This window comes from Hemicordylus capensis, chromosome 5 (genome assembly GCF_027244095.1).
Source record: "Hemicordylus capensis ecotype Gifberg chromosome 5, rHemCap1.1.pri, whole genome shotgun sequence".
NCBI classification, from domain to species: domain Eukaryota; kingdom Metazoa; phylum Chordata; class Lepidosauria; order Squamata; family Cordylidae; genus Hemicordylus; species Hemicordylus capensis.
Window position 1 is genome coordinate 226,948,343 of NC_069661.1, and position 23,677 is coordinate 226,972,019.

General features: G+C 43.7%; 1 protein-coding gene across 6 annotated transcripts in view; it reads left to right on the plus strand.

The window, feature by feature from the left end:
- Positions 1-667: 667 nt before the first annotated feature.
- The window catches only part of IGF1 (insulin like growth factor 1), a 110,897-nt gene continuing 87,887 nt past the window's right edge, over positions 668-23,677 (plus strand). For 3 of the 6 annotated variants that reach the window (XM_053257616.1, XM_053257621.1, XM_053257618.1), the window contains exons 1-2: positions 840-1,177; positions 16,430-16,589. In XM_053257616.1, the coding sequence (XP_053113591.1) occupies positions 1,115-1,177; positions 16,430-16,589 (223 nt within the window). In that variant the 5' untranslated portion in view covers positions 840-1,114. Of the gene's footprint in view, positions 754-839; positions 1,178-1,294; positions 1,390-3,409; positions 3,531-16,429; positions 16,590-23,677 lie in introns of those variants that run through there. The other 3 variants (XM_053257617.1, XM_053257620.1, XM_053257619.1) reach the window with 3 other exon arrangements.

Consider the following 23,677-nt stretch of genomic DNA (forward strand, 5'->3'; position numbering starts at 1 on the left):
TTTAAGCTGCTCCCATATTTCTCCTTCTCCAGGTAGTAAATAAAGATCACAAAGTGGTCACAAAGTTCGGGGAGGGGTTGTAACTCAGTGGTAGAGCATCTGCTTTGCATGCAGAAGGTCCAAGATCCAATCCCCAACATCTCCAGGTAGGGCTGAGAAAGATCACCTAAAATCCTGGAGAAGAGCCACTACCAATCAGTACAGACAAGATGGAGCAATGGTCTGGCTCCGTTTAAGGCAGCTCCCTGTAGCATCTCTTTCATCCAGTTTACTACAAGTTCAGAAGTCCCCCTAACAACAAGCATCATCTGAGTGTATATCATGATTCTGAAGCTCTGGAGACCTGCTGCCAGTCAGGGTAGACAATATGGAGCTAGATGGTCTGACTCTATATAATTCAGCTTCCTATGTCATCTCATTCCTTCAGTTTAGTAAAACCTAGGAAGTCCCCCTAAAAACCATTATCTGCCTGCAAATAACAAATTCGGGGTTAATGTTATCAGGAGCTGGTTTTGATTACGGCACAAGGCGCAGGCATGCCCGGCTTCTCAGCTCACACAGTGCAAAGGTGCCTGAGCCAATATATGCATGTACTACAGCCGGCTGAAACGTGACCATCCCACATTGAGTTTCCCATTGCAGCTTCAGCTTCTTTGACTTCTTAAACCATTTCTTTTCTCCCCATCAGTGATGTACATTCTTCTAAGGAGGGAGGAAAAAAACATGCTTGTGCTCCAGTTTCAAAATGCAAAGGTATGATGTTATTTGTCACCATGCCCAAAAAGTCCTGACTCGGTAACTTTACCAGAAGAGGGAGAGAGAGAGGGAGAGAGAGAGAAAGAAGGCAAATGTTCCCCCAGCTGTTTCCTGTCTACAGTGTCTGTGTAATGTAGATAAATGTGAGGATTTTCTCTAAATCCCTCTTCTGTTTGCTAAATCTCACTGTCACTGCTAAAATCAGAGCAGATAGAGCCTGCGCAATGGAATAAAGTCCTCAATATTGAAATGTGACATTGCTTTCAGCATCTCACCTCTCTCTGGATTTTTCTTTTTCTTTTTCCCCCTCATTATTACTGCTAACCAATTCATTTCCAGAGTTTGCACTTAAGAAGCAATGGAAAAAATCAACAGTCTTTCAACACAATTATTTAAGTGCTGCTTTTGTGATTTCTTGAAGGTAAATCTTTCTTCCTATTTGATTTCTCTTTTGGGGGGTGTTATTTTATTATGTGTGTGATCTGATTCTGGTTAGAAGACTGCTATGCACTTTTCAGTGGCATTATTTCTCTTCTGGGAATCATTGCTAAAATGCTGAGCAGACAATCTGAGCAGAGCTGAGGAGTGACTGCTTATGATGGTTGGTCTGAGCACAGCTAAGTGACTGTAAAGGTAAATCTCTTGCAGGTACTTAAGAATGCAACTTGTGTTGGGGAAACTTTTTGCAGAATTCTGGATGTGTCATATCTGAAATGTCCACTTACATCATTTTCTAGAACTGATGCTACTGAGCATGGGATAAGAAGTTTGGGGTTTCTCTGCAGGTGCAAATGTGATAGCCATTAGATGTGATAAAAATGTGATAGCCATTCTCTGCAGGTGCATTGTGATAGCCATTAGATATTGGGTTGCTGCTGGTTCAATTCTCTAAGGCTCCTATATGCACAGAGTTAACACAGAAGGCAGCAACGTACAACTTTTGTTGCAGCTGTTTGCTACTGGCACTATTGTACATTTACTTTTTTTTATGCTTTCCTGTTAAAGTAAAAGTGAAGTTTGTTTTTCCTTTGCTAAAATAGAAACCATGTACAGTTTTTGCTGGCCATGCATATTCATGAAAGTTTAAGTAACTGCATTAAAAAAAGTGGAAATGTCCTCTTTGTCCAGTTTTGTTTTGTCTTTTGCAGAGAGGGTTTTGTCAAGCAAAGTTTGAATTTCTATACTGTATTACTATTCATTGCTCCTGAGGAACATAAACTCTTTTTAGGTAAAGTTGGCTTCAGTAGATTCACTGACCTCTCTGTTTCTGTCAGCTGGCCTTCACATAAGTTTCCATTCTCAGCAAAATTATATCCTTCAAGGATTAAGTTTTTTTTCCCCCACTTGCAGGCAGAGTTTTATGCAGCTGACAAAGTCTCCAATACAGGAGGTGCCAATTTTGTTTTTTAAAATTGACTTGTCTGAGTAGAAATAATCCATTTTAAAAGAGAGGGAGGGTGTAAGTAACATAATGTACAGCAGAAACAGGGTGTCATCCTAATCTTGCTGAAATCAATATCCATTGAAGGATCAGGATTACAGCCCCAAAACTATATGGACATGCAAAGAGGTATCCAGTTTATTTGAGGGAGGAACAGATAAAGTAACCAGTATTTTTAATGTAAATCCCCAAATATGGTACAGACCACCCCTAATTTCTGCCATCTAGTAGTGGTCTATTGAAGTCAATGGAACTGACTTTATTTATAACAGAAGGCAGCCTCACCATAGATGCAGTGAAGCATCATCATCAGAATAATAAGAATAATGCAAGCTATTGAGTGAATTCCTACGGACTTGGTCCCTAATGCATGAACTTGAGATTTTAGTTTTAGCCCTGTTCTTAGTGAGGGAAAGGCATATTGAAAAAGAGCTATGAAATACTATGGGAGGAAGGTTCCATTGCAGACATTCTTTTGGATTCTACCACCTGCATTCATTCTATAAAACCATACTCCTCCATATGGACTAGAAGCACTCGGCACACTGGTGTAGCTTCTGAGTGTTGCTCAGAAAACCCCTCCATACAGTCAGTGCCCTAAGTCATCTTGTTCAGATCTTTGTGTTACTGTGATGGCATCCATCATATTGAGCGTTAATTTATGGTTCTATTCTCTTTGACAGTGTGACAGTTATACACACGTGTTTCCTTTGCACAGATGGATACTTTCACCTTACAGTTCCATAGGAAGCCAAGCAATTGAGGAGATATAGAAAGGAATGTATGAATTCCACTGTACGCTGTGTGACTGAATGTAAAGCAATCCTGCCGCCACTGCTGTGTCACTACAAGGCGTTTCCAGTAAGCTGCAAGCGTCATTGTTTTAGATGGTCACGAATCAGCGTCCACCCAAATTCCGCATGAGCGTTTCTACGCGCTGCTTGATTTAAAGCTTGCCGAATGGGAGGAGCTGGGGGAGGCAAGGAAGGTGTAAAAGCCACGGAGCGAGCCATCTGTTGGCTTCCATCAGTGCCACTGTTTTGGACTGCTACTCTCTGAATGCAGTAGATGTTGGATCTTCTCCTGAAGGAGAGATCCCTGGCAATTCCAGCTGTGAAATACAATTGGTCATTCATTATAGGGTTGTTTAGACAGTCTTGCACTGTACCGAGTTGGATTCAGAGTCCAAATGTAATCAGATGCTCCCATAAACTCCACCCATGTGCCAGGGCATGTATTTAAAGGCCCCTGTTTCCCATGCAATTTGGACACACAATAAATTGGACACACCCTGACCTGTTGAAAAGACCAGCGGCCAAATTGTTAGATCGTTGTAAGTATCTTCTTATGTCTCCCACCGTCCCATTTACATAGAAAAGTACTGTAAAGTTACAAAACAAGATGTGCTATCAATGTTCTGAATGATCTTTAAGGGATTGTTATATGTGTTACAGTTGAGGTTTGTATGGTCCATGACTCTTTGCCAAACTCAGTAAATTCTTGATTTGTTTTATAATTTGGAGGGAAGTGTTGGAAGTTCTTTGCATTGTGTCACTCTCTTGGCTTGCACCAAAGGAGTCGGGGGGGGGCATGGTGACCTTGTCTCTTGTCCTAGGATGAGGTTATATTTCTCTCACAATGTAGCTCTGCTGCAAACACTCAAAAATATAGATAACATTGTTAAATGAGATTTATGCTTGAGGCAAGGCCAGATGTGATTCAAGAACACACTGTTAATTACACGGAGTTCTAAGATATGCAACGTCATTCCATTGAGAGTAGGAAAGTAGAGTTTTCTTTCTTTCTTTCTTTCTTTCTTTCTTTCTTTCTTTCTTTCTTTCTTTCTTTCTTTCAGCTGTAACCTGAGAAGCAAAACCATGAAATCAGCAAGTGGCTTACCTCTCTACTAAACGTCTTGGTGTTATTTATTAGATGTGATGTTAAATATACAGACTCTTCAGAGCTTGCTTAAAGATTAAATGCACAATGCCATGTGCTGTGCCATTTATAGAGGATTCTTCTGCCACACAGAGTTATGTTCATGCATTCAGTTTCTAGACTGCTTTTTAACATGACAAAAGTTGAGGCAAGATTCTTATTACAAATTGGGGGGGGGGTTCTTAATCCCCCTTGACGTATCTCTTTGGCCTTGTGTTGGATTTCACTATGGCAATGTCACCATGAGGATAGAAGGCAATGACTCATATATAGTTATGCTGTTGGCTAGAAAATGCACATCGTTATAATGGGTGTGTAATGGGTCCACAGTGAACCCCTCTGTGGACCCCTGTCTGTGAGGGCCAGGCCATACTGTGCCCGATGAAGAGTTGTTGCTCATGGTAGACCATAGGATCTGCATGCATAAGGTCCCAGGTTCAATCCTTGGTGTCTCCAGGTAGAGGTGGGAAAGACTTCTTCCTAAACCTTGGAGAGTGGCTGCCTGTCAGTGTGGACCAAGCGCAGGCAAGAGTGTTTGCCTGCTCTCCAGATGTTTCTGGACTCCAACTCATACCACCCCCAGCTGTAATAAATTGTGGCTGGGGGTGAAGGAGTTGAGCAACATCTGGAGAGCCATGCATTGCCTACTTCGAGGTAGACAATACTGAGTTAGATGGACCAATGGTCTGACTCAGTATAAAGCAACTTCATGGGTTCCTAAGGATAGGTTTTGCCCTTAGAACTACTGGTTTCCAACTGAAGCTTTATTCCCTGCCCCACATTGAAGACAACTGCAGCCATTTGTTTATATGGAGAAAGTAAAGGACTGCACTCAGACAGCACTGGGGTTCGGTCTAAATCTGTAGCTTCCCATCCCTGGTGACCACCAGTCATGGGAATCTATCTGCCCCTGTCTACATAAAGGTAAAGTGTGCTGTCAAGTCGATTTCGACTCCTGGCGCCCACAGAGCCCTGTGGTTTTCCTATACAGAAGGGGTTTACCATTGCCTCCTCCCACGTAGTGTGAGATGATGCCTTTCAGCATCTTCCTATATTGCTGCTGCCCGATATAGTACCAGCGGGGATTCGAACCGGCAACCTTCTGCTTGTTAGTCAAGCATTTCCCCGCTGCACCACTTAATAGTGCCATCCTTTTGGCTCTTGATTACACGACAGTGTGACAGAATGTCGGGAGAATAGGGTGGAATGTTGCAAAATCATGTTTATGGATATAAATAGACTGCTTATATGAAAACCAGAATTCAGTCTAGAAGGTGCTGAGGTGCCGAGGCCAACAAGCCAGCAAAAATGCTTCTGCCCTTCTTGCGGTTAGATGGTGCTTGTGTTTACAATAAATAGATTATTTCCGTCTGTTTCTTCAAACGTTCTGTGAAGAATGTGATTAAATTGTCACTGATGTCCAGGAAAGATCAGTATGATGCAGCTGCTTTGTGCTGCTCCAGTAACACAAAGCAGCTGCTAATCCTAATTTAAACCGCATTTACACAGGGTTTTAGAGTTGCTTTGGTAGCTGGACCACACCCAACCCACTTGGCCTTGCCATTCGCAGTTGGACCATGCTATCTGTTGATTTAAACTCTCTAAACGGACAACATTAATGTTTCATGGGTTTACCTAGGAGTTGCCAGGATCGATATATATCATGCTTTTAATAGTTGAACCACAAAGAGAAGTTTGGCAGGTGCAACTTTTTCCGCTACCATGCTACTGTGGCTGGGGGAAGTACTTCTGCTTGTGACCCTATCAAAGGCACAGGAGCCTGCCTTGTATGAACTTTGGCAACCCCGTTTGGCTTAGATTGTTAGGAAGAGTTTAAACTACTGAAAGTCTGGGAAGTCTCTGGAAGCTATGGACTGTTTCCACTGTGTTTAATGTAAAAAACTTGTACACAGCAATAAGACAGGCATAGTTCTCTAAGGTAAAGTGTGCCATCAAGTTGATTTCGACTCCTGGCGCCCACAGAACCCTGTGGTTTTCTTTGGTAGAATACAGGAGGGGTTTACCATTGCCTCCTCCTGTGCAGTATGAGATGATGCCTTTCAGCATCTTCCTATATCACTGCTGCCCAATGTAGTACCAGTTGGGATTCGAACCGGCAACCTTCTGCTTGTTAGTCAAGCATTTCCCCGCAGCACCACTTAGACTATTATTTATATGCTGCTTTTCAACAAAAGTTCTCAAAACAATTTATATAGAAAAAGAAGAAGGAGATGGCCCCCTGTCCTCAAAGGGCTCACAATCAAAAAATAAATACAAAGTAGAAACCAGCAGCAGCCACTGGAAGGATGCTGTGGTGGCACTGAGTAGGGGCAGTTGCTCCCTTCCCCTCCCTACTTAATATAAAGAGAATCACCACTTAGAAAGGTGCCTCCTTGCCCAGTTAGCAGTTCTCCTCAGAAAGCCAAGTATTCCATACACTCATGGAATGTTAGAGTTGGATGGGATCTCTCTTGAGAACCCTCAAACTAACTCCACAGTACTGAGTCACAAGACCCTTCGCGACATGTGATGTGATTTGCTTTGGTTCCTGTTGTTGTCTGGAATGTGGTGAAGAGTGTTTAATTTCTAAACAAGAGCTGAAGCCTTGTCTGGAAGCCAGAGCCTTTGCCCTTCAATGTGAATAAAGGGAAGCTGGAGATCAGCCTAAACTAGAAACCCCAATCTAAGAATAGCAGGATTCGCACTCCTCCCCAGCAGTGCCATCAGTTGCACTGCCAAGAAGGGTGCCAACGAGAACCCAGGTGTAAGGGCCAAAGCAAAGCCAAGACAAGCAAAGTCTGTCCCAGACCCACACCCATTCAGCAAACCCCCGTTCAGTCATGAAACTCACTGGGTGACTCGGGGCCAGTTACTTATCTCTCAGCCTAACCTACCTAACAGGATTGTTGTGAAGATAAATATAATCATGAACACCACTCTGGGCTCCTTCGAGGAAGAGTGGGATATAAATGTAGTAGACATACATACATACATACATACATACATACATACAGGCTAGATCTTAACCATTTAAGGAATGGTACAAGGATGGTTTATTGAAAAAACAAAGTCTGAACACATTTCTGACTGTCATCAGTCTGTGAGAAGCTTTACATTGTGTTATATAAGATTTGCCCCTGAGGAAGAGGGATTCTACTTCAAATGATATCGAGACACATCGAGACAAGTTGATTTTAAATAATAATAATAATTTATCTTTGCACCCTTCCTGCTTTTCATTTCCATTGTTGTTGGTGTGGTGCTTCCCTTCTTGTTTGGCCTAACCATTTAAATAAACAGGAACCAAAACACTAAAATAAAAGGAGAACAACAACAACCCTAATTCTGCTCAGTAATTCCCTTCCAAGGGTTAACCCCAAGCTGCTCCCCAGCTTCCATTGCCACAGGCAAGCGCACTAACAAGCAGCGCCTAGCCTGCCACTCAGATGCCTGACCAAAACAAGGGCAATGCCCGCTTTCAAATGCACTATATAAGTCTTGTTGCCAGTCCGGGATAAATGGATGCTGTCCTGGCTGAAGATGTCACGCCTGACAATGTGGAATTCTGGCTTGCTGAGGGGAAAAACCCTCGCTAGGAGAGCATCTGAGCCACTTTGGCACTTGCTTTCTTCCTGGACTGGTTTAATGTTCCCACATCCTGAGCTGCGGGAGGCTTTACAGACAGGGCTTTACAGACAGGCCTTCAGGAGAGAGTGTGTGCATTCACACACCAGCCAAACTTACCCCAAAGGCCTGTCAAGATCATTGGACCCACTCTACACACAAGTTGGGCTTTGTCTTGCAAATTCTAGCTTATCTCCAGGTATTTCCGGGTTTTTTAAATGCTGGTTTAAAGCTACTTTTTCTGACAACTGAGGAGCAAGTAGGGAGAGGCACTGACTTAGAATCATTAGCATGATAAGAGGGATACTGTCTTTGAAAGGCAGATGTAGCTCTTTAGTAATCTCTCTCTCTCCCTCCCCCCTCCCCCATTGGCTAGAAGGAAAACACAGAGGAAAACATGTGAACTTGCATCAAAACAAAAACTGAGAGTAGAGGGGATGGGCTGCTTCCCTCAATGCCACGAGTGTGATTCAACATGGCTTCGCTCAACATTTACCCCGCAGCTTGAAGCCATGTGCGAATAACTCCCTGGTCAACTAAAGAGTGGCAGCATTTCAACAAAACCAAAGATGGCCCTAGGGCATAAAGCCATTATTTTGTTCAAGTCCCTTGCTAACACCAATAGGAGCTCCAGGCTGGATACATGAGCCAGGTCATTTCCCCCAGATCTAAGACCAACAGGCCAGGTGGTGTCTGCCATGACACCAGGGCTTCAAGGTGGGCAGCAGGTCACTCCAGCTCATCCCCTACAACATGCCCAGTATAGGACAGTTCCCTGCCAAAAACCCAAATGTGATGCCCCCAAAGGGATACTGTGTCCTGTGATTCAGACCAAAGTAACTCAAGCGATAATAGATGAATCTGGAGAAGCAAAGAGCAAGATTAGAAGTGTGCGGAGTAGGATGAAAAAAGGAAGGGGGAGTTCCAATTAAATCCCTTCCAGACATGAATCTTTTATGCCCTAGAAGTCTATCTACCACCCTGTTTCAAGGCCTCCTCCCTTGTTTCTTCCAGAGCTGCCACAGAAGCAGCACCAGTCCTAAGGAGTGTGAGCCAAAATGATCCCGAGGAAGGTTGGCCATGGTCAGAGAACCCCTGAAAATGGACAAGAATTAAAACTGGGTGAGAGGCAGATCATTGTTTTGTAATAGCAGCAATCCAAAGCCCTTGGGCCTATGCAATAAATAGTGCAGGAGTGCTGAGCAGGGCAAAGCTCCTCTGCCTGCCCACCCTTCACCCAAATAGACACATCCTTATCCAAATGGTCAGTTCTGGAAAATCTATTACGCAGTCCCAGACTTCCCTCCTGCAATACTATGTCATCCTTGCACAAACATCTATTGAAGAAATCAATAGAGAAGAGCAGGGTAGTAGCTTGCTCAACTGGGGCACACCAAAAAACAGTAATAGGTGGTTGGTTGATTGATTGATTGATTGATTGATTAAGTGCCATCAAGTTGGTGTCGACTCTTAGCGACCACATAGATAGATTCTCTCCAGGATGATCTGTCTTCTACTTGGCCTTTAAAGTCTCTCAGTGGTGCATTCAGTGCTGTTAGGACTGACAAGCGGAAGTACTTTTTCACACAGTGTGTAATTAATCTATGGAATTCCTTGCCATGGGATGTGATGATGGTCACCAGCTTGGATGGCTTTAAAAGGGGCTTAGATATATTCATGGAGGGCATGTCTATAAATGGCTACTAGTCTGATGGATGTGGGCCATCTCCAGCCTCAGAGGCACAATGCCTCTCAATACCAGTTGCAGGGATCAACAGCAGGAGATAGGGCATGCACATACCTCTTGCCTGTGGGCTCCCCAGAGGCATCTGGTGGGCTACTGTGTGAAACAGGATGCTGGACTAGATGGGCTTTGTGCCTGATCCAGCAGGGCTGTTCTTATGTCGTAACCGAGTCCATCCATCTTGCTGCTGGTCATCCTCTTCTCTTTCCTTCAACTTTCCCCAGTAATATGGACTTCTCAAGGGAGCTGGGATTTCACATAATATGATAATAAGTAATAGGTAATAAGTAATAATAAGTAATAGGTAGGCTGCCCTAAAAAGGCAAACTTCAAATGCTGAACTGAAAACCAGGGGCAAAACAGAAAAGACTTTAACCAGAGAAGGAACTTTCAGTGGCAACCTGGTGTCAGGGAACCAACAGTCCTCCCTGCTCCAGCCTTGCACTGTTCTCCTAACTCCAAAATCACTACAAGAGTCCTTGGAACCAGCCGCCTTGAAGAAGAAGGTGATCAAGGCAAGATACTTGGAATGGCGCGGGAAGAAGGACCCTTCCCATTGAGAGACACCATCAACTTTTAAACATGAGCAGCAGAAACATCCTGATAACCTGCCGTACTTGGAAGCCTAAACATTCCCAGAACTGAGAAAAACCCCACTTGTATTATGCCCTGGTGGAGGCGACCAAGGATGCCATCATAGCCGGGGCTACCTCACATCCCCACACACCCAAATGTTCCATGGAAGTGGTAGTGGTGCTGGATCTGCCTTCGGTGTGAGATCCTTGTATCTGGAAAACTGGAAGTGCGAAAGGTCACCTGCAATATCATTATCTAAAGCTGGGACATGGTGAGCCTTAAAGGAAATGTTGGACTTAAATATTGACCCAGGCCATGACCCTAGGTGATCTGGTAGACTATTAACTATGTGCACAACTGCAAGGTAGTCACACCAAAGCAGTCTGATATGTGGCATCTTAAGCTGTGTCATGAGAGAGTGAATACAATGACAAAAAGCCCTTCTGGGAGCAACGACCCTGCAAGCAAAGTTAAGATGGCCCACAAGAACCTGTAGAGTGACCTTCCTAAAGAGGAAAGCAGAGACAAGCTCCCTCATGGCCACCAACTTAGTTTTGGATAGGCAAGACAAACTCAAGATGGAATCAAGCTCTATACCCAGGAATTGAGGGGTTGTGAATGGACCCTTGGTCTCCTCAGGGGCCAAGGGAACCCCTAGGCTGCCATCAACAGGCAAAGTTGCACAAGGCATGTTCACAAGCAAAGGTGGTGGGAGGGCTGACAAAGAGGAGATCAGCCCAAAAATGCAGCATGGCATCAAACCATATACGTAAGTGAAACACTGTTGGGGGGAAAGTGCTGAAACTTTCAAATGCAGAACAAGAAACTGAACAACCCATGGGGAGAGCTTTATCAAATAAATAAGAACCCTTGAACCTGATGATTTTGTTTTGCTAGGCTTCAAGTTCTAGGGTTCTTATTTCTTTGGGTTCTTATTTCCTCATGAACTGTTCAGTTTCTTGTTCTGCATTTGAAAGTTTCAGCACGTTTCCCCCTCATCAGTGAAGGACTCAGATATACTGCCTCTCCTGTGGCATACCTAACACAACTGGAAGTCCCAAAGCACAGGAGGGCCTTCATGCTGGAGCGTTGGAGCCGTGCTTGAGGGACGATACAGGAAGATCCCACTCTTGGAACGTCAATGCCTCTGCGATGCAGGGCAAGTAGAATCAACCGGGCACCTCCTCCTGTCATGTTTGTACCACAGGGACATTTGTGCCACCTTCATTCTACCATTATTACATAAGTATCCTGATCATACAGACCAATTTTATGCCTCTTTACTGCTATCTGATAGCAACCCCACCACCACTTTACAGTGTTGCCAGGTTCTGCACGTCAGCGATTAAAATCCAGCGAGTGATGACCACTGGCTCATTCCAAGCGCCCAACTTTATGGACTAACTTGAGCACACCTTTGCCTGCTGCCTCAGAGCACTTTATGGGAGCCCAGCACTCCTACAGTACTACAGTCCCACAGCTTCTTGGCTTTTTACCTTGCCCTAAATTGATCAGACTCTTACTATGTCTATAGTTGCCTTTGTACGATATTATGCCTCCATGTTTCTTCATATTACTTTTCAATGCATTCTTGCTTCTCTCTTTTAGGTCTTTTAAAATGATATTTTTATGATGCCTTTTATAAATATTTGTACCCTTTTTTAATTGCAATTTTCAGATCGTGGCCACTAAGGGTCAGTTAGTCTGTGGTCTTGCTTTGTTTTAGATAGCCATAGTTTTATTTTAAAATTTTACTTCTAATTTCATTCTTATAGTCTTTTATCATAGTCCTTCATTATATGCTTTCACTGTGCACTCCTAAGCTTTTAATTTTAATTTTAATTTTTATGTGTAATATGTAATCATCCCTTATACTTTATTTTATTTTATTTTATTTTATTTATTCTATTTATATACTGCGCTTCCAAAATGGCTCAGGGCAGTTTATGCTGGTCTATGACCGTAATAAAGATTGATTGATTGTTTGATTGATGTCATATTTTACCATGCAAGCTCCCGGCCTGCACTAGCACACAAAGACCACTGCTCATTGGAAGAAGCATTATATTTGGCTGAGCAATAAAGTTGGATCAATAAAGTTGTTCACCTAGTTGCCCCTGGGGTGAGTCAAATGTAGAATCAAATGGAACTTCCCCAGTGTGTATTTTTTGGAACTACCTCCAAAGGGAAAATCCTAAGATTGGGCAGAGGGAGGCTTGCAAAGGGCCTAGACACACTACGATTTCTTTACAAATCACATCCTCCAAACCTTCTACTGATTTGAGGTTTTTAGATAAACAGAATACCCTTGGGCCCACGTATGGGACTCTGAACCCTTCTTGAAAACCAGCCAAGAGAGATGCTGCTTTCCCTCTGTGCCAAATATCTAGCTTGCAGCTCCAGTTGCACCAGCATTGGGGCCTTTTGCTTGGGATCCCTTCGGTGTTTGCGGTGAGCAATTATGTTTGAGGTGATGCAGATGTTCCATTTGTAGTGTTAGATCTATCTATCTATCTATCTATCTATCTATCTGTCTGTCTGTCTGTCTGTCTGTCTGTCTGTCTATCTATGATAGCTAGCTAACTATCATATTTCTAAGCTGCCTGATATAGACAAGGGCAGTCTACAAAGTTAAAACATAACATATAAAAACAATAAAAGACAGTTAAAATTCATAAAACAGATAAAAAACAATCTCAATAAATAAAAACTAAAAAATTACAATTCCCAACAACAAACTTGTCTGTTTTGTCTGTTCCTGAAATGGAAGGGAGAAAGCAAACAAGTTTATTGATGAAGGGGTGAGGTGGGGTAGAAAGAGGGGGGAGCACCTTTGGACCAGGGGCGGAGCTACTATTGGGTGAACGGGTGCAAAGAACCCATGCCGTGCCCAATCAGGGGCCACGCTTTGCGGCCTCGACATGCCCCCCCGCATCTGACGTCAGATGCGGGGGTGGTAGTTTAACTCCCGAGCGGGGGCTGCGCAGCCCCTTCGGGAGCTAAACTCAGGCTGGTGCTCTTCGCTCCTGGGCTCCTTTGTTTAACTGCCAAAGGGGCCACGCAGCCCCTTCGGTAGTTAAACTGCAACTCCTGAACGGAGCCTCAAGGCTCCGTTCAGAAGCCACACCATGCCCCCTGCATCTGACATCAGACGCGGGGGCGTGGCTAGCCCCGCGTGTGACGTCAGACACAGGGGGTGGGGTTAGCGGGGGCGGCCGCTGCGGCCGCACATGGGCCGCTGGTGGTCCCGCTCCACCGCTGCTTTGGACGTAGTCTGAAACCTCAGGTAGATGAACCTGTGGTTAATCTGTGAGCCCGGGAATCATCCCAAATATGACCACTGAGCAGCGGTCTCGCAGCCTCTGGCTTGTGGGCAAAGGCGCAGGGTGAGCTTTGAGTCTCCATTGGACTGCACTCTCGTGAGGTAGGCCATCCAACTCTAGGGGCCCCCGCTGGTGTGGTGCTCCCATTATCCCTTGTTGTTAATAGAACACATACTCCATACCTTCCACTCAACCCTTCCGGATTCCCAATGAGTCGAGGCTGCTCCATGTGTCTGGGCAGTCTCAAGTGGGCAGAGTAGGGAAACACCAGGGATAGATCCTTGTCCACATTCAAACAGCTCAGAATGAGGCATATGTAAACTGGCTGCCATGGGGCATCCTGGGGCAGGGCATCCATGGATTAGAGCAATCCCTGGCAAGCCAGGAGGTCGTGAGGGGCAAAAAAACCCCCAAAACACATGGGTATATGTTGCGTCAAGACCAGACTGCCAGAGGGAGCACTTGGACTCCTGCATCATGGCAGTTGCCAGGACCAGGAAAAGTGTTGCTGGGGTACCCACCCCTGGGGCTTGCAGGGTTCCAGCAACAGGCTATGTCTATTTATTGCACATGTTGTTGTCACACAGTACTTTTGAGCCCGTCCCTGTCCAAACATAATCCAGGTTTAACCCAGGACAGTTCTTTTCATGAGGTATGGCCAAGACTACATGCTTGTACCCAAAGGGAAGAGCTTGGGGCCCCCTTCCCCTACAAGCTAGTACAAACAGTAGAACAGAACCACTTAAGAATTCTAAGAGCTATCTTTGAACCCAAACTTTGGATTATCCCTTTGATGGTAAATTTTCCTTTGCTGGAGTGCATGGCACCACACCAGTCTGGGGCACCTCCAAGCCAGCAGCCCAAGACTGAGGTAGATAGATAGATAGATAGATAGATAGATAGATAGATAGATAGATAGATAGATAGACAGTGCTTAGGGGAGTACTCTATACAGCTGGCGGGAGCAGCACTGTCCACAGGAACCTTAATAATACAGGCATGTCCAGGCATCTAGGGAAAACAATGTCCTGCTAACCGACCACATACCATGTGCAACACCTTTGGAAGGATGTCTTGCTGGGCAGCTACATTTGAGCAGGTGTGTTATTAATGAAACGGTTCCATTCACATGTACCCCCTCCCCTTCCCTGAATGGAAGCTGTCAAAATGTCTTGTATGGAAACTGCAGTTAAAGGTCGTGCATGCCAACAAGGTGTGTGTTGCAGGTTGCTCAAGTAACAAGCAAATTGACAGATATAGGCAGGAGATTTGTGGGGTTATGTGTTACCTCTTTTTCTATATGACTAGACAACAGGAAGGTTTCCATGGACAGGGTTTCTGCACTGGGTCGGCACATTGGTCTTTCTGCCAGGCGACGTGGTATCATTTCCCTGGCATGCGTGATCTTTGTTGGGAAACAAATGAGTTGCCCAGTTCCTGGTATCACCAGGACTCATGTGTTTGTGCACATACTTCTGCAGTCCTTTATTGCTGGAGACATCTCCCGCGGTGCCCATCTTGTCATCCCATCCTTTTTGTGCAGGGACCAGAAGACAAAGCAGGGACCAGAAGACGACAAAGCAGGGACCAGAAGACGCAGTGGAAAGCGGGCATTCCCCAATCTGGTTCTCTCCCAATCTTGATCACCTTGATCAACAGCATAAAAGCTGTTGCCAGGCAATGGCAAAAGAAGAATGGAGGTGGCAGGGCACGGGGCAAATGGTTGGAGAGGTGGCCAGCAAGAAGCATGGCAGGCATAAGAGCCGACACATTTCTGGACTGGTCTGAGCCACCCTCTCTATGGTTTGGTCTGAGCTGGTCTCTTCTGTTGCACTGAAGGAATTATCACATTGTGAAACATGGAAGATGCTCCTCAACTGTCTGAATGTTCATCTACTGAGTGGAAATGACTAAAAGTGCATTCTTTGTTTGTGGAAGCAGCTTCCTTCCTTCCTAGGAATGCACGATACACACATAGCTTTCTCTAGCCTTAACAAAACTCATCAGATATTTTTTGTTTTTGTTAAAGTTCTCAGATGCTTTGCCTGATGGTGATCATCTAAATTTACTTTCAGTTTTGCTTTTGGCAAAATTCAGTGGCAGGCAGTCCAGGAAGTACAGAATCCTTCTGTATGTTGATACTCCTGTGTATGTCTGATACTCTTCAGAATGTTGAACTTTTTTGTTTGTTTGTTTGTTTGTTTTCCTTGAAATTATTATTATTGCAATATTAAATCTGCATGCATGGCAATTTGCAAACTTCATGCATGGCCTGAATTGCTTTCTGGGTTCCCTGGGAGAGCACCTTTCTCTACAAGATCCCCACCACTCATTAAGATCTTTAGAACGGGTCCATTGTTGGGTGCCACCAGTTCACCTCATGGCAACCAGGTATCGGGCTTTCTCAGTTGTCACCCCTAAGTTGTGAAACATGTTCTCCGTGAATATTAGAGGATTATCATCCTTGGAGGCCTTCAGAGGAGCCTTAAAGGCCCATCTTTTTAGCCTGGCTTTTAATGATATCTAGTTTTAATTTTAATGAGTTTTAAATCTGATTTAAATTGTGTGTGTTTTTAAATTGTTTTATTTTGTGTTTTTGATTTTAATGTAAACAGCCCTGACCTGAGCCACTTTAGGAAGGGCAGTATATAAATTGATTGATTGATTGGATGAATGAATGAATGAATGAATGAATTTACATAGTGAGGAGCCAGGGTCCCAAAAGAGATGCAAGGGAGATAACAGAGGAAAATCTCCCCATTTCCCCTGAGGAGAAACTCTCCACCCTCCACTCACAATTTGGTTCAAATCTAATTTTAGTCACATTGTGGGTGGCAGTGTAATTCCTTCACCTGCCTCCAAGAAAATGGCAGGCAGTCAGGCCTGAAGTGAAGCAGCAACTGTCTCTCAGAGTAAAGGGGATTGGCTCACAGCACAATGAAGTAAGGGCAGGATGGGTCCAGAGCAGATCTTACTTCAGGATTTTAACAGGAAGCTCTGATGCAGTACTTTTTGCTTCTTTGGCAGGTGAAGATGTACACCGTGTCCTACGTTCATCTCTTCTACTTTGGCCTGTGTTTGCTTACATTAAGTTCCTCTGCTGCTGCTGGCCCCCCTGAGACACTTTGTGGTGCTGAACTGGTTGATGCTCTTCAGTTTGTGTGTGGAGAAAGAGGTTTTTATTTCAGTAAGTTGAACATCCACTGTTATTTCTCTCATTCAAAGTCCTAATATCCCCCTCCCCCCACCCCAATGATCTTTAAGGAGGTTGAAGGGTTGCAGCTATTGGAGGCACATGAATACTTCAATCAGACTTCAAAACTCAACTCAGAGCAGGCGTGGAAGAGGTTTATAAAATTATGCATGATGTGGAGAGAGTGGATAGGGAGAAATGCTTCTCCCTCTCTCACAGCATGAATGCCAGGGGTCATCCCATGAAACTGATTACCAGGAGATTTAGGACAGACAAAAGGAAGTACTTCTCATGTAGAGTATAATCTGTGGAATTTTCTGCCATAGGATGTGGTGATGGCCACAAGTTTGGATGGCTTTAAAGGGGGCTTGGACAGATTCATGGAGGACGGGTTTATCAATGGCTGCTAGACTACATGGCTATTGGCAACTCCAGGCTCAGGGGCAGGATGCAGTTGCAGGCAAGGTACAGCAGAAAAGAGGGTATGCTTTCATCTCCTGCTTGTGGGCTTCCCAGAGGCTTCTGTTGGGCCAGTCTGAGAAACAGGATACTGGACTAGATCGACCTTGGTCCAGATCCAGCAGGGCTGTTCTTATATAAAACTATGATATCTCAATCCCAGAACTTTTCAAATCTGGAAGAAACTCAAATGTTGAGGAAACCACACTATTTCGCCTGAATTCAAGGGACCTCCCCCCACCCAAAAGCTTAAACTCATTAAATTTTAAGATTTTAATGAGTTTAATTAAAAGAAAAAGGAGTTCCTTTTCCTTTTCAGTGATGTTATGCCTTCTTAATCACTCCCTAATTCCTTCTTCCTTCCTCTTGGTGTATTTGGTGATTTCAGAGTAATTCCTTACTAGAAAGGGACAACATAATGCCATCTGGTAACTGCACTGCAGCACTTTTAAACAAGCTAAGAACTACAGTCACCTTAAGTGGCACAGCGGGGAAATGCTTGACTAACAAGCAGAAGGTTGCCAGTTCAGATCCCTGCTGGTACTATATCGGGCAGCAGCGATATAGGAAGATGCTGAAAGGCATCATCTCAGACTGCGCGGAAGGAGGCAATGGTAAACCCCTCCTGTATTCTACCAAAGAAAACCACAGGGCTCTGTGGGCGCCAGGAGTCGAAATCGACGGCACACTTTACTTTAAGAACTGGATGGCACATCATATTACAAACTGCCTTTGTAGTAACATCTCCTACCCTATTCTTAAGCTGAATTCGGTGTCCATTTCACATGTTGGTTACTCCTGGCAATAAGAACTCCCCTCTTCTGATGAAAACGATTTGGCCTCCACTATCAATAGCTGAAAACTATTTTAAGCCATCAAGATATATAATAATTGTACAATAATTTGTGGCCATGTGAAGTGCCCCATGACCTTGTCCATGCAAGGATAAACTCAAGAAGGATAAGATTTATGGAAGAAAAAGCAGTAATGTTCAAAAACAGGGCTGCATAACTTTGGCCCTGAAGCTGTTTTAGGACTACAACTCCCATCGTTCACAGCCACTGTGGCCAATAGTCATGGATAATGGGAGTCGTAGTCCAACGTCTGCAGGAGGGCCCAGGTTGTATAGCCTGTTCAAAAGAGTAAGCTATAGAATTGAGTGTAGCTCACTCGCAAGTATGTTGTTCTGAATTAAATGTTAAACACTGGACTTCTTTTGCCATCCTCTTGCTATAGCTTTTCATAGACTATTGCTCTGATCCAGACCCAAGTTTCTATACACAAATCAAGAATGCAACAAGCTACTGGGGAGGAGGGTGGAATAGTCTCCAATATTTTCCTTAAGTTGATGAAATTTGATTTAGGGTATTACTTAAGATAGGCCTGGAAAGAACTTACAATTGCATGACTCCTTCCATTGCATGACTACCTTCTTAAAACTCTCTATGTTGAAAAATCCCCCTTCTCTGCTTTCTCTGAGTTACCATTCATACTTAAATGGATGTCAAGCTTTTCATAAACGGTAACCTTAACACTGCCTTGCCTTCTCATGTTGTGGAAGGTCCTGACATTTGACATGCAGTAGGCCTTTTGCTGATCACACATAGCAGTGATTCTGTGATCAGATTAATTAATTGGATCCATTAGTCCAGGTGACTCTAAAACTAGCATTTGTGAATGGAAAGAAAGATTTATATTGATACACAACAATTATCTCCTCATTATACATATTACATGAACAACATTAAGATGTGATGCATTAGAACAGAGGTTTTCACATTATGTTCCAGGGATTCCTTAATATTAATATCAGTAATAGCAGACAAATGTCCCTGAAAAGTGACTTACTAATTGCTACCAAATTGCAATTTTGTGACTTACTAATGTGACTTACTAATTGCTACCAAATTGCAATTTACCAAATTGCAAGGGGAGTATTGAGTGGTGATATAGAGTGGGCATTCCCAACCTTGGGTTCTCAGGTACTGTTGATCTACAGGAGACCCACTTTATCTACAGGGGTTGTGTTCTCACCTACAATTGCAAATACAGAAACTGCAAGTAATGAAACCTTAACCCTATGAGAATCTGGGGGTTAGGTTCCTGCACACACAAAATCACCAACAATCACACAAAAAACATGGGAGGAAAGCAGAAATAAAAGCAGTACGGCACTCTCCAGAAATCACTTTTGGTGGCCCAAGAACCATGAGTAGGCAAAAATCGCCTATTTTTATTACCACAGATAAAGAAACTGGGTCTCGAAGACTCATTAGCAGATACTAGAAACCACCATCTGCAAATCCGCAGATAACTAGGGCCTTCTATATAAGTTTCATCTTCCCCCAACCACAATGGAGACCCCTGCTCTAGAGGACATGCTCCTCAGAAGGCGCTGTAGCTCAGTGGCAGAGGAGCACATGCAGAAGGTCCCAAGATTAGGAAGTGGCCATGCTCCTTTGCATGAAGCACGTCCCTGGCCCAATCCCTAGGAAACCCTGGGAAGACACTGCCAGTCAGTGTCGACAATACTGAGCAAGATGGACCACAGACCAGGGCAATACCCCACATGAGTGGGACGTGCATTCAAGAACTTACTCCAGTATCTCTACAATGCAGTGGGGTTGCCCAGATGACATGCAGGGGTTTGTTGGCAAACAAGTAATCATGGAACCAGTTCCCTCAAGCTAAAAAGTTTGAAAACCATTAGATTAGAGACCAAAAAAGTATTCTTGACATCCCTGTTTAGGGAGGAGGGAAGAGAGGTACAAACTATGGATATTTTACAGATGTGGAAGGAAGGTCACCCAGCTTTCTCTTGTGTAAGGGGTCTAATTTGTGTTTTGGTAATAATCATTTTCTGTTGGTAATTCCCTTCTGAGGTCTGTTCCTTGCAATTGCAATCAATGCAATAATTAAACTGAAAAGGAAGCTTCTGCACTTTCCGTTTGGAGTTAAATCAATATTATGTTCCTTTCATGCACAGAAGGCTAAATCCAACCCAAGTTAAAAGTCCATTATTCTAAGTGTGACTTCAAATGAGTGATGGGTCATGACTTGAAAGCCTAGATTTGGGGAAAGGCATAATGTTTATTCTCCAAGAAGTGATATAGTCTGTATTATTTCTTTAGATTAATACATATAGGAAGCAATACGCCTCTTATTTGTGTGTGACGAGTGTAGTTACAAACATTACTCACCTTGTTTCCCCTTTTTGAACAATGCAGAAAAAGTAACACCAGTGATTGCTATGCCCTTTGACTGCATAGATTAAGGATCTTAACCATAGAGATGGGCCTTGCTGGATAATATAGTGCCATAGTAAATGCCATGAGGAGCCACAATTTTAATTCTGCTTCCAGCTGATAGCAGAAAAGCAATTCCGGAGTGATGGTATTGGCCCTAGTGTGGAAGCAACCTAGGTGAACTGAAAATCAGAATAATGAGCTAGCACTTCAGATAATTTATCCAATTCATCTACCAGACTGATGATATCACAACCCCCAGTGTCTCACACTCTTGTCTACTTCTAATATAAGTCCTCTTTAGTCATTACGTTGTTTGTGTGTACAGGAGTCTGTACAAGCATTAATTTAAAAAGTGAACGTGGACACAGGCCCCCTCAGATGCAAGACATCGATAGGTAGCCTATGTGCATTGAACATAACCTGTGTGAATAACTGTATGTGAGTGCAGATCTGAACTTGTGTACACTGTCCACAGATTGTACATGTGTTGAACATAACATGTGACTCTTCCTGGAGTAGGAACTGGTTTCTTTAGAGAACTAAAGTGCCTACATCTTTTTGCATAATAAAAGGCGGGATTCAGTTAGAGCATATTATCTACACAAAATTATTATTCTTGTCTTAGGGTAATTGTCATGGCTTCCCTGAAGGAATTCTGGGAATTGTAGTTTAGTACAAATGCTTTGTTAGAGATCCCTAGCACTCCTGAAGGAATACTGATTCCCAGGGTTTCCTGGGAATATCAGTGAAGCAAGTAGAAGACTGCAGGGTAGACATGCAGTCAAAATACATACCCTAAAACTATCTTGATTAGCACTCACGATATTCAAGCTTCTGACCACCAATGTTTAAGCAATAAGTGCCTGTAAATTCTGAGTACATGCTCGTGATGGGTTTGGGATTGACAGTCTAGCAGACTGAAGTCCTCTGTTTATTCACAGAGCAAGTGCAGCATGGGCAGCGGCAAAGCAAGCTTCCCCACACCACTCCGCCAATGGGCCTCAACCCTGACCTGGAGGGACCATCTTTAGGGGTGAGAGAGGGCAGTTCATTCTACATGCTGATTCTGTCCTTGGCATTCTCGGCTGAGAATGCCAACAAGCATACTACAATGACTTAGTGCTTATTGTGTGTGGTGGTGTTTTGCTATGGGGATATGTGTCCATTGGCCACTGGACTGAGTCCTGCAGTTGCAGAGAGATCACCTTCCAGCTGCCAGCAATACAGTTAATGTTTTATGTGAGGTCAAGTCTGGCACTTATTGCTTGGATGGGAGATCTGCAAAGAAAACAAGCTACTCAGGAAATGCTTATTCAGTTGACCTTACTTTGCCATCTGAGTCAGTCCGTGCTCAGGGTTAGCGAGAGACCATCATTTGGCTGACAAAGAGACATCCTAGCCACTGAAAAAGATCCAGTATCATCTTTTTTTCCCCTTCAAGTGTACAAATAGGGCTACCTTTAGGAAAGCAGAATGTTATCTTTTCCACGTCCCACCCCACATGGTTGTAAATGGCTTGTGGCATCCGTTCTTCTACTCTTTACCCCAACCGGCTTTGGAACACACATACATGGAGATGCTTTAGATCCTGGGTTTTGTGCTGTCATAAATATTCACCTCCCAAATACAATTTTCAGAATCGCAAATCCTAGTACATCCTTGTAAAGTTGTTCTATCTGATGTCAGAAGCAAGAATGTTGGTATTCTACCTACTCATTGAATACACTGGATGATATGCCAGTGCTCTAATTATGGACAGAAAGTTAGGAGGGGTCCTTAATGTAACCCACAGCCCTCTTGAATCTCCCCCATGTAGGCAAATCATAGCCCCATGTTTCCTTCTAAAAGCAATAACTTTGAGGGCTGGCATGTGGCCCCACTGGCCTCCCTATCATTTGAACACTGGGATATGCCCCAGGTTTACTGATACAAGCCAGTATTGCCAATTGTCCCATGGTGAGAAAATTAGCAAAAACAAAGGGCCTGAGGGTTTTAGCATCTTTTTTTGTTGTTGTTAAATATTATAGGTTGTATGTGGTTTCTAAATCATAATCTATCCCAAGATCAAGGGATAAAGTGGGCCAGAAAGAACAATAGCTCCATGGGTTCTCATATCACATCCAATGTAATGCTGAACTCAGATCTTTGTTATGTTCTGTTTGGATGTAAAAACCTTGATGGAAAGTCCACAATAAGGTCTCTGAAACCCCCTCTACTTTCCACTGCTTCAGATTGTTTTCATGGCTGTTCACAGAATCCAGAAATTCCAACCACCTCTCCCCCAGCAAACATGTTTATGCTTTTCAGTAGCACCCTGAAGTGGGGAACACTTTTTGAAGGCTGTGGAAATTGTTTGCAAAACTGAGCCCAGCCCAGCCCCAACCCACCTCATTCAACTTGAATATTTACTTTATGACTGCTCGCCCAATTGCTGTGGAAATAACTTTAAACAGCTGAAACTAAAAGAGAACAGGAAATTTTGCCTAATGATTAAGCTATGATTGAGGCCTGGCAGGTGTGGTTTCTGATTTGTTGGGTCTGAATGTTTCTGTGCTTCCACTACATATATATAAATTGATAGTCATGTTGCCTGATTCAAAGGAGTGATCTAAAGCTATATAATACAATACTGCTATTGGCAAAAATGCATGTGCTTATTTTTGTCTCCTGGTAGTCCTGATTTAAAGAAGAGAAAGACAGAAAGGCTGACATTCTAACACTGAGAATATGCAGCTAAAAGCAGCACACATGCAGCAGATGCATTCCTGCTTCAGCTGTGCATGCTGTCGGGAGAGGATTCCCAATCTCCCCTTCCCCTGGAAGTACTTTGTACAAGGCACAAATATGTCACGGAAGATCGCACAACCCTCAGGGTCATATTTGTGTGTTGCACCACGTGCTTCCAGGGAAAGGGTAGATCAGCAAAAATTGTACCCCACTCCCCCCACATGTAAGCACTTGTGCTTCAGAAGTGGGAACAGATATCCTGCACATGTGCAACATTAGTCAGGAAGCCAGCTATTGTGTGCTTCCAGATGAAGGGAGGATTGTCACACCTTGTTTAAATACTTTTTATTAAGAGTTCACATCATGTGATCATCCATCTGTGGTCAACCTGTACTTGTCCCACACTCAAATAGTCACATTTATTAATGGAGACATGCTGACGTTCTTGACAACAGAGGTAAAGCTGCACAACGACTGCACATGTGCAATGTTGTTAGCGCCCCACTTTTTGAGAAGCACATGCCCAGTTTCAACAGAAACAGGAAGGGTCAAAGATAGTCGGTCTAATGTGTCCCCAGAACATGTAATATCTACTGCAGAGTGGAAGTAGTGCTGCAAATCCATTTTTGACACAGAAATATGTGTTCA